General features: G+C 52.5%; 1 protein-coding gene across 1 annotated transcript; it reads right to left on the bottom strand.

The window, feature by feature from the left end:
- Window positions 1-1373: 1373 nt before the first annotated feature.
- On the bottom strand, window positions 1374-6427 carry LOC136577145 (uncharacterized). The gene is made up of 6 exons (XM_066576904.1): window positions 6353-6427; window positions 5532-5717; window positions 3808-4045; window positions 2313-2451; window positions 1789-1936; window positions 1374-1554 (listed from the first exon to the last, which is right to left on the bottom strand). Exons 2-6 carry the CDS (start codon window positions 5685-5687, stop codon window positions 1420-1422), a joined length of 816 nt encoding a protein of 271 aa, XP_066433001.1. The 5' UTR covers window positions 5688-5717; window positions 6353-6427; the 3' UTR covers window positions 1374-1419.
- Window positions 6428-11483: the final 5056 nt, after the last annotated feature.

Genomic DNA, 11483 nt, shown 5'->3' with positions numbered 1-11483 from the left:
TAGAAATAAACAATGAACAAACAGTGCACGATGGCCGCGCATTTAGAAGCAACGACTATCTCTCAAAAGATGGCTTTTGAGCGATAATCGTTGTGTCTAAATGGGTCTTTATTCACAGATGATCGCTCAAAACTGCCACTCATACTGCCGGTTGAGCAATCATCTTTCAGTCTAAACGCACCCTTACTTTGGCCGGTATTTTATTTGTGACCAAGGCGGAGCCCCAGTAGACACATTGTCTACATCGGCTATCGCACCTCTCTATCTGTCCTTGTGATAGTAATTTAGTCCTTTGAGCGACTGACAGGCAAAATGCCTGTAAGGAGGATAATGTGGCCCCCAAGACGTAGTAGTGGGGAGACTCTTATAGTTAAGTTGGGATAACAGCTGCTCTCTGTAAAAAGGAGTTAACATCGCTAGTGGCGCTCAAGGGTGTACAGGGCGGTAACGGAACCATAGGTGGTGGTTCCTTGGATGCAAAATAGGTGTAAAGGTGAGATTATGGGTGGGGTGGGGTTAAAGGAAGCAGATGAGGGATAGTAGGATAATTCTGTTTCTATGTTATAGGGCAAAGAAAAGCCCCCCAATGCCTTTCAGAAGTTGTGATGTTCTATCTTGTAAGGCAGGATTATGGTCCGTAGTGAGATACCCACAAGCTGGGCGCCAGGGTTTCTTATCTGTTGCGGGACACAAATTACATGGGAAAAGTAAGCAGATAGATTCAGGCAACCACTAATGCTCGTTTTCGATGGACCAGCGGTTACCGAGGAGTAGCCAGTGGAGGTTGGTGGGAGGGAAGTTACACGGCTGGTCCTTGGCTGAGCTGGACTTGGGCAACCACAGAGGTAGGCAGTGGAGGTGCGCTTGCACCACTCCCTCCAGCCAATCGTGTGAGATGAAGCAATCGGTTGGGTTCAGTCAACTGGGCTGTATGGGGTTGTAAATAATGGCATAAATCGTGGTTAGATGGAGAGGGTTTACCATGTGCACCATGTGATACCCTACAAGTCCAATATCTGGTCTCTATAGGATGACACCTCCATGTACAGCAACCCTATAGAACCTTTCTTTCCTCAATGATAAAAGTTCTTGGATGACGATCCCACCGCCTTCCATCAGAAAGAAGGCATTGGGTAAGCGCTACCGGTGAAATCTCTCTACACAGGGGGGATTGTCCCGGAACATCACAAATGACAGCTTTCTGGATTCATCTCGGTGTTCTCCAGCTCAGTATGTAACACGTATTGCAGGGGGTGAGGTCTCCCCCATATACACCGTCATGAGCGGTCGTTGAAACTGGACTCTGGCCATCAGAAGAGACAGTTGGTGTGTGCCGGCCACTCGTTATCTATATGAGGAATCAGTCAGAGCCGTTTCAGAGGGAGAAATATTTTATTTCAATGTCAACAGGAAATTCAGTCAGAGCGCTCCGGGAGTCCTCTTGTCCTTGATGGGGAAGGTCCAGCAGCCGCCGACCACAAACAGCAGGAGAGCAAGGAGGAGGCAGACCAGCATGGCAGCCAACAAGTGTGCAGAGGCCACGGCGCAATCCTCCTGAGAAGACACAGATGGCTCTGAGCGTCCACACAACATATATCACGGGGACCAAAGTATGCCATCCTGTCCCCTCCAAAGTATGCCATCCTGTCCCCTCCAAAGTATGCCATCCTGTCCCCTCCAAAACATCAGCGTGTCATTATCTTGTCCCCCCTCCAAGAGTCAGAGTGTCAGTATTCTGTCCCCATGTGTCAGTCTATCCCCCCAAAGGTCCATGTGAAGTGGGCTTACCTGTGATATTACCGCCTTCAGCCCTGGATCTCCTCTGTACTGTAGGCTGTAACAGTTTTGTGGAGTGTCCGTTTCTTCCTCTACCACATACAGCTCTGGGCGTAGCTGCCGCCTTATGGGGTTTGCTGCCGAACACTGGAAGGACGACCTGCATGGAGACAGTCCGGGATGACTAGGGGCGGCCTGGTGCTACCGTGGCCCTGGATCATGACGTCATATAGCAGTGAGATGTATCCTGATGGGGACCATTTTGGGGCTAATGTCATGATTTCGCACCTTTGTCTTCAGGCTGTACATACAGACAGTTTCTATAGAGCAGGTAGATAAGCAGTTGCACATACATCGGGCTCCACTTATCTCCAGGGAAATAACATGATTGGGCAGCATAAACCCATCTGTTCAGATCTAGTCCCCCTCTCAGGTTCGGGTTACCAGGCGATCAGTGGATGCCATAGTAAAAGCCAAATACATAGGACCGGCCTAAGATGGGATGAGATGATTAGGGGAAGACTAGTAGGACTCACCAGCTCTGGGGTAGAAGGGACTGCGGACCGGTGACTATAACACAGTACTTTCCTGAGCACTCGGCATCGCTGTCGTTACACTGAGCGGACCACCAGCTGGAGACCACCGTGATGAGCAAAGGCGAGTCTGTGGCTGGACCTGAGAAAGAACCAGCAACAGGGAGTCCAGGTCTGATGGGGAAACCACTAACAACCGGGGAACATCAATACAACCATAAGTAGGGGGTATGAGAACTGGCAGTGGGGGTAAAGGTAGTGGAGGTGGCACTGGTGAAAGTAGCAGTGGCGGTGAAGGTAGCAATGGTGGCACTGGTGAAAGTAGCAGCACTGACAGTGAAGGTAGTGGTGGTGGTAGAGGTAACAGCAGCGGTGGTGAAGGCAGCAACAGTGGCAATGAAAGTAGTGGTGATGGCAAAGGTGGCAGCAGTGGTAGTAAAGGTAGTAATAGTGGCAGAGCAGGCGGCGGTGGCAGTGCGGTGATAGGGCTAGCGGCGGGAGAGGTTGTGAAGGTAGTGGCAATAGTAAAGGTAACGGTACTGGCAGAGGGGATAAAAGTAGCAGCAGTGAAGGCAACAAAGCTAGTGGCGGTGGCAGTGTGGCGATAGGGCTAGCGGCAGTGTGGCGATAGGGCTAGCGGCAGTGTGGCGATAGGGCTAGCGGCAGTGTGGCGATAGGGCTAGCGGCAGTGTGGCGATAGGGCTAGCGGCAGTGTGGCGATAGGGCTAGCGGCAGTGTGGCGATAGGGCTAGCGGCAGTGTGGCGATAGGGCTAGCGGCAGTGTGGCGATAGGGCTAGCGGCAGTGTGGCGATAGGGCTAGCGGCAGCGGCAGTGTAGCAATAGGGCTAGCGGCGGTGGCAGTAGGGCTAGCGGCGGTGGCAGTGTGGCAATAGGGCTAGCGGCAATGGTGAAAATATTAGCAGTACATTACCTTCTGACTAACTTGTCAGATGATGTCATCAACACATTTTCAAAAGGGTTGACTACGTTTGAACTAATAATGTCCTAATCTCAGGATAGGTCATCTGTAGTTGGCATGGGGCCTGCATCAATCAGCGGTTAGTCGGGCAGCAGTCACAGTTTAGGAAAGCAGATGCGCACAGCGCCGTACACACTGGTGCAGTCTGAGTTGGGATTGCATCTAATGCCAACATTACCTGCAATACCAACTGAGGCCACTGCACATTGCATGGAGATGCCTGCTTCCGCCTCCATTCACTGTGACAGCAGCCTGCTGATCGGTGGGCATCCTGAGCGGTGGACCCGCACCTACCCGATGACCAACCTTGAGAATAATCATCAATAGTTCAAAGCTGTAAACCCCCCTTCACAAGGGAATCTCACTACTATTGATATAGTGATGTCAGAGGGTAATATCATGAACTGGGACCCCCGTACTCCCAGAACAGAGGGGCCCACTGCTTGAGGATCAAGTGACAGAAGAGGTTTTAAAGGGATATTCGACATTTAATTACCACTCCTGCACCCCCGGCTGACCTTTCATCCCGAGCTGGCTGGCTTTAGCACGTATTTGTAGGCCACTATGATTGACTGATGACGGCCATGGAGACAGAGTGACGCTGGCCAAGACGGACACATGGGCGGGATCTTCATGATCGGGGGCTGAACGGGCAGACGATCCTTGCCCCGACTCAGGGGAGGTCAACGGACCCGTTACGTTCCTCTGGGGACATATCTGAGCGGCACTCAGTGTCTGCAGAACCGTGTCAAAATCCTGATGAAGACAGGAAAAGAGTCCGTTACTGAAGGTACTCCAACATGTAACTGCTTACAGCTGAGGGTTCGTTAAGCGCCATTTACATACAATGTCTTTTGAGCGATAATCGTTGCGTGTAAATGCTACCATCGTTAACGTTTCTTCCGTACGATGATTTTTAGTTGAGCTTAAAGCTGATAGCAGGGACTGCACACTGTGATCCTCCACGGGAGCGCTGATAACATTGTATTCAGCTGCAGTCCCATGGCAGAACAAAGGGGCTGTATGCAGATAACAGACCACCTGCTGTTATCTGCATACAGCTCGGGGAGGCTCATTTACAAGCAAATCAAGCTAATGAGCTACTAATGGGCATTAGTGCCCGTTAGCAGCTTATGCCAGCTGATCGCTCAAACTGTCAATCTCCCTATCTTTCGAATACATTTTGAGCAATCATCTTTGTGTGTCAATGGGGCTGGACTGCGCAGACAACCACCAGGGGGGTAAGCACATCTGCAGCACCAATCTGTCTCCTGTCCTGAGAGTTCGTTACAATGTAAGGGCTCGATCATACGCAGTTTACGATCCGTGAACAGGTCCTGCGTATCTCGCCTGGCTCGCTTTTTGCGCACGTGTGAACAGCGGTTTTCACACATGCAAAAGAAAAAAAATCCAAGCAGGTCCGCTGATTTCATGCGCAAATCTGCAGTGAATGCGTATGAATCACGCGAATTTATATACGGGAAAATTGACCATAACACCTAAAGGACCGCCCACTCCCCCCCCCCCCTCCCTTTTTAATATTTGCTTTTTCTTCCCCACTTTCATTACACTTTTATTACCTTTTATTTTTTTTTACATTTTTTTTAGTCCCTCTAGGGGACAAGAACTTGCGATACTTTGATTGCTCCTGCAGTACGATGTAATACCATAGTATTACATTATACCGCGATCTGACAGTCTATCGAGTCACGCCACCGCCAATGGCAGCGCGGGGGGGCTTTAGAAGACTCCGGCTACCATGGCAACTGAAGGGCACCCTGCGATCTTATCACATGAGGGGGTGGGGGAAGATTAGGACCCCTGAACTCCAACAGCCGTGATCGTGGCGGGTATCAGCTGTCAGAGATGGCTAATGCCTGCATAGTGTGAACAGAGATTGACCCCCGATCCGTTCCATACAGACCCCGAACCCCCATGATGTAACCGTACCTCATGGAGCATTAAGGGGTTAATGGCCTATTTTGGTCCGTAATACGGAAAAACAGAGATTTGGATATCCGAATGAAAGTCTGTGGGGAATCAGCGCCGACTAATCGGCCGTGCGAGTGAGCCCTAACAGCGCCGGTCAGGTATCAGTGTGGACTGGGTACACTGTAACGGACCCTCAGCTGCGAGCAGCGGGCAGGACGGACTTTCAGCTGCTAGATGGAATGCAGGAAAACTGTGATTCGCTGACAGCAAGCAGAGATCTTGCGAACGTCAAGTTACAAAGCGCCTTTACCTTCGTGAAGTCGGCGTCCTTCACCGGATACGTGCGGATGTAGAGTCCGAAGCACAGGAAGGTGGCGGCGAGCGTCACCAGGCACAGGAAGAAGGTGACTAATGGCGGCTGCTGGCGCACGCAGAGGCGTAACCCCGTGCAGAACGGGCAACCCATGGAGACCCCCGGGAGCCTCCGCTAGACCACCTAAGGGAAGAGAAGGGCACAGGTTACAGTAATGGCTGCCGTCCCCACTGTGGCGCCTACGTGTCAGGCTCCGCCCCAGCAGCATGCAAAATAAAAGCGTATACCGCGATGACCAAAACCGTCCCGGGCGACAGCAGGGAGCACAATACAGGGGGCGCTATAATAAACACATTACAGCGTGTGACGGGCGAGCACGAGGCGCAAAAGTTTGCATCGCCTGTTACTGATGTGGTGGTCAAGAAAAGCGCGGTGCCACGGGCGGCAGATGTCATAGCGGCCATCTTAGTTACCGGTCCTGACGCAAAAACGGAAAATAACAGCGCTCGCTGCGCTACATCGCGTAACGGGCACCATTGTGGCGGAGTCATCGGGGGCCGCTGGGGTTAACGGGTACGCCGCCGCTATTACTGTCGTACATGTGTTTCATTAGCGCGGACGCGGTCAGGCAGGGAGAGCTTTTACTTTTCTCCCCTGTGGAGGGGTGCTGGCTGGGACTTGTGGTTCCCCCACTGCTCTTAGCCAGGGCAGATTCCTGCAAGGCATTCTGGGAGTTGTCCTACTGCCCAGTATTATGTATAGCTACAGCGCCCCCACCACGCACGACCACCAGCCACTACAGCCCCCTACACAGGTACCCATATGTAGCCTCCAGCCGGCTCCGGGTATAGGCGCTCTCCTACTGGGCACATCGCGCCTGCGCAGAGGGTGTGAGCTACAACAAAATGGCCTCCAAGCTAGGAGATGTCCACGTGTTCTTGCGTTACCATAGAAACTGCCACCCGGCCTGCGCTGTCGCTCACAGTGGGCAGAGAGGCCATTGTTCTGGTTCCTGTGCCTGTATGAGCCTGAGGGGTCACGTGTGATGCCGAGGCCCAGAGCAGGGGCCGTGTGCTTATATACAGTGATGTGTGGCTACCAGATGGGACAGACCATCTCCGTGCAGTCTCCCATGGCAACCAGATTGTTGCTTGTAGTCATACTCTTCTCAAACGGTGAAAGTAGAACTTAGATTGGTTGCCATGGGCAACACCACAGATTTATATCTGCTGAGCCGTGTATCTAATCCTATCATGTGTGATACTGTCTGCTGACCATTGTATCTAATCCTAGCATGTGTGATACTGTCTGCTGAGCCATGTATCTAATCCTGTCCTGTGTGATACTGTCTGCTGAGCCGTGTATCTAATCCTATCACATGTGATACTGTCTGCTGAGCCGTGTATCTAATCCTATCCTGTGTGATACTGTCTGCTGAGCCGTGTATCTAATCCTATCCTGTGTGATACTGTCTGCTGAGCCGTGTATCTAATCCTATCATGTGATACTGTCCCCTGAGCCGTGTATCTAATCCTGTCATGTGTGATACTGTCTGCTGAGCCGTGTATCTAATCCTATCCTGTCTGATACTGTCTGCTGAGCCGTGTATCTAATCCTATCATGTGTGATACTGTCTGCTGAGCCGTGTATCTAATCCTATCATGTGTGATACTGTCTGCTGAGCCGTGTATCTAATCCTATCCTGTCTGATACAGTCTGCTGAGTCGTGTATCTAATCCTATCATGTGTGATACAGTCTGCTGAGCCGTGTATCTAATCCTGTCATGTGTGATACTGCCTGCTGAGCCGTGTATCTAATCCCATCATGTGTGATACTGTCTGCTGAGCTATGTATCTAATCCTATCCTGTGTGATATTGACTGTTGAGCCGTGTATCTAATCCTATCCTGTGTGATATTGGATGGTGCTGCCGCCATAGTGATAGGTGGCCGACTAACGCCAGGGTGGTGTTGCCAGCATAGTGATAAGTGGCTTGCTGGTGCCAAGGATGGTGCTGCTGCCATACTGATAGGTGGCCCACTAGTGCCCAGGATGGTGCTGCTGTCATAGTGATAGGTGGCCCACTGGTGCCCAGGATGGTGCTGCTGCCAGAGTGATAGGTGGCCCACTAGTGCCCAGGATGGTGCTGCTGTCATAGTGATAGGTGGCCCACTAGTGCCCAGGATGGTGCTGCTGTCATAGTGATAGGTGGCCCACTAGTGCCCAGGATGGTGCTGCTGTCATAGTGATAGGTGGCCCACTAGTGCCCAGGATGGTGCTGCTGTCATAGTGATAGGTGGCCCACTGGTGCCCAGGATGGTGCTGCTGCCAGAGTGATAGGTGGCCCACTAGTGCCCAGGATGGTGCTGCTGTCATAGTGATAGGTGGCCTGCTGGCGCCTGGGTGTCTGGAGTGCTGCTGCCACCATAGTGTTACGTGGCCCGCTGCTGCCAAGGGTGGTGCTGCCACCATAGTGATAGGTGGCCCTCCAGCACCCTGGTGCCAAGGATGGTGCTGCCGCCGTAGGGATAGGTGGCCCTCCAGCGCCCTGGTGCCAACGATGGTGCTGCCGCCATAGTGATAGGTGGCTGACCAACGCCAGGGTGGTGTTGCCGGCATAGTGATAAGTGGCTTGCTGGTGTCAAGGATGGTGCTGCTGCCATACTGATAGGTGGCCCACTGGTGCCCAGGATGGTGCTGCTGTCATAGTGATAGGTGGCCTGCTGGCGCCTAGGTGTCTGGAGTGCTGCTGCTACCATAGTGTTACGTGGCCCGCCGCTGCCAAGGGTGGTGCTGCCACCATAGTGATAGGTGGCCCTCCAGCACCCTGGTGCCAAGGATGGTGCTTCCGCCATAGTGATAGGTGGTCTGCAGGCGCCCGGGATAGTGCTGCCGCCATAGTGCTAGGTGACCCGCCGGTGCCCGGGATAGTGCTGCCGCCATAGTGCTAGGTGACCCGCCGGTGCCCGGGTGCCCAGGATAGTGCTGCCGCCATAGTGCTAGGTGACCCGCCGGCGCCCTGACATTTGCATGAACTCGGAAGGCGCTGCAGCCAGGGTTCTGTGGGGACAGCCAGAGCTGCTCTTTATTAACCCCTTACAGGCCGATATTCCGACTGTCTCCCTCCAAGTAGCTGCAGTTACCATAGAAACGGAGAGAGCTGGAATCTGAGCTGCTGTGGCGCGGTGTCATATTCTCCGGTTCGCACTTAGAATCGCTGATTGCCATTAGTCGTACGTTCCTCTAAGTGACCTTATAACGCGGGACGCAATATTCAGCACCACAATTGGCGCTGCCAACGCGCATGTTTTGATGCAGAATGGAAAACCATATTCCACGGCGGTAACTACATCATAACCCGCAGCTGCAGATCGTGGTGCGGAATCCCGGGACGGCATATTCCGGAATGTTCCGTCCTGTGTGAAAGGTCGCTCAGGGTGGCAGATGCAGGTGACCCGTTTCCCCGTCCGTCGCTGACTAGTCACATTCATATGGAATTCCAGCCATTTATTTCCCCCTGTGAAGGGAATGCAGGAAGCCGTAACCAGGAAGCCATGAGATCCGCGCTTCCTGCTGCTCGTATCCTGGCCAAACGTTACTAGCGAGCGGCGGACAATGACCCCCAAATGTCACAGTGCCAGCGCCATATATAGATCCTCCCATCTGTATACTGCCTCCTATACACCGGTATACAGTACTGCACTATATGATAGCTCCTATATATTCTGCTCCATACGGGGGCAGTATTGTAGTCACTGAACAATCCCCTTCAAGGGGCAGTCACATACATTAATTCTCAGAACCCCCCCAGAGAAAGATGGCGGATGGATGAAAAGTGTGATTGTAGCGTTAATGTAAGTAAGAGATTACAGTATCAGAACAGAAGGCTCTAGTACCCTGCTGAACCGCCTCTAGCTTGGATACAAGATGGGATACAGGCGGGCATAGAGGCTCTAGTACCCTGCTGAACCGCCTCTAGCTTGGATACAAGATGGGATACATGCGGGCATGGAGGCTCTAGTACCCTGCTGAACCGCCTCTAGCTGGGATACAAGATGGCATACAGGCGGGCATAGAGGCTCTAGTACCCAGTTGTACCGCCTCTAGCTTGGATACAAGATGTGATATGGGCAGGCATGGAGGCTCTAGTACCCTGTTGTACCGCCTCTAGCTTGGATACAAGATGTGATATGGGCAGGCATGGAGGCTCTAGTACCCTGCTGAACCGCCTCTAGCATGGATACAAGATGGGATACATGCGGGCATGGAGGCTCTAGTACCCTGCTGAACCGCCTCTAGCATGGATACAAGATGGGATACATGCGGGCATGGAGGCTCTAGTACCCTGCTGAACCGCCTCTAGCATGGATACAAGATGTGATACAGGCAGGCATGGAGGCTCTAGTACCCTGTTGTACCGCCTCTAGCTTGGATACAAGATGTGATACAGGTGGGCATGGAGGCTCTAGTACCCTGTTGTACCACCTCTAGCTTGGATACAAGATGTGATACGGTCGGGCATGGAGGCTCTAGTACCCTGTTGTACCACCTCTAGCTTGGATACAAGATGTGATACAGGGGGCATGGAGGCTCTAGTACACTGCTGAACCGCCTCTAGCATGGATACAAGATGGGATACATGTGGGCATGGAGGCTCTAGTACCCTGTTGTACTGCCTCTAGCTTGGATACAAGATGTGATACAGGCGGGCATGGAGTCTCTAGTACCCTGCTGAACCGCCTCTAGCATGGATACAAGATGTCATATGGGGGGCATGGAGGCTCTAGTACCCTGTTGTACCGCCTCTAGCTTGGATACAAGATGTGATACAGGTGGGCATGGAGGCTCTAGTACCCTGTTGTACCACCTCTAGCTTGGATACAAGATGTGATACGGTCGGGCATGGAGGCTCTAGTACCCTGTTGTACCACCTCTAGCTTGGATACAAGATGTGATACAGGGGGCATGGAGGCTCTAGTACACTGCTGAACCGCCTCTAGCATGGATACAAGATGGGATACATGTGGGCATGGAGTCTCTAGTACCCTGTTGTACCGCTTCTAACTTGAATGCTAGATGTGATAGGGGCGGGCATGGAAGCTCTAGTACCTTGTTGTACCGCCTCTAGCTTGGATACAAGATGTGATACGGCCGGGCATTGAGGCATATAGGTTCTGTGTGGTATCCTACGGCATACAGATCCACATTTGCTGTACCTTCATGTTCTATTGGCAATACATCTGGCAACCAGGCAGCCACAGAAGTGTGACAATGTTGTGGGGGCTCCTGTGACCCCCTTGTGTGTGCGGCCGGGCATTATCCTGCTGGAAGCGACCATGAGAGGAACACATGTGGCTGCAGGATGTCCTGAACATATCACTGAGCTGTCATTGTCCCTCATACCACTACTGGGGGGGACCGACTGCTGTATGAGATGGGCCCCAGACCATCACACCAGCAGGGGGCAGTGAGCTGCATTCACCCCGAGGTCTCCAGACACGAACATGGCCGTCGTCAGCACCCAAACTAAACCTGGATTAATTGCTGAAGACAATCCGGTTCCCCTCTTTAGTGTCCAGTTTCATTGTTCACAACATCACAGAAAACTGAGACAATGGTGGGGGTCAGAGGCCGGACATGTAATGGGGGCCACGAGACCAAATGTCCTTCAGCCAAGAGCCTAGGAATGGTTCCAACAGACACAGGGGTGTAACGATGGCGCCACCTGTCCCTGGATGGCAGACAAGGAAACAGTTGGAGCTGCTGATGCTTGTCAGACGATCAGATGAGCCTCTCTACTGGTGGTCTGTAGGGGGCATCCTGAGCCAAGTCACCTTGTGTGCCCTCAAACATCCACCGGTCCCAACACCCCCTAACAGTCTGGTCAGATGCTCCTTTCTACTGGTGGTATGTAGGGGCATCCTGAGCCCGGTCACCTTGTGTGCCCCC

Source organism: Eleutherodactylus coqui, chromosome 8, assembly GCF_035609145.1.
Source record: "Eleutherodactylus coqui strain aEleCoq1 chromosome 8, aEleCoq1.hap1, whole genome shotgun sequence".
NCBI classification, from domain to species: Eukaryota; Metazoa; Chordata; class Amphibia; order Anura; family Eleutherodactylidae; genus Eleutherodactylus; species Eleutherodactylus coqui.
This window is presented reverse-complemented; position numbering and strand designations above follow the sequence as displayed.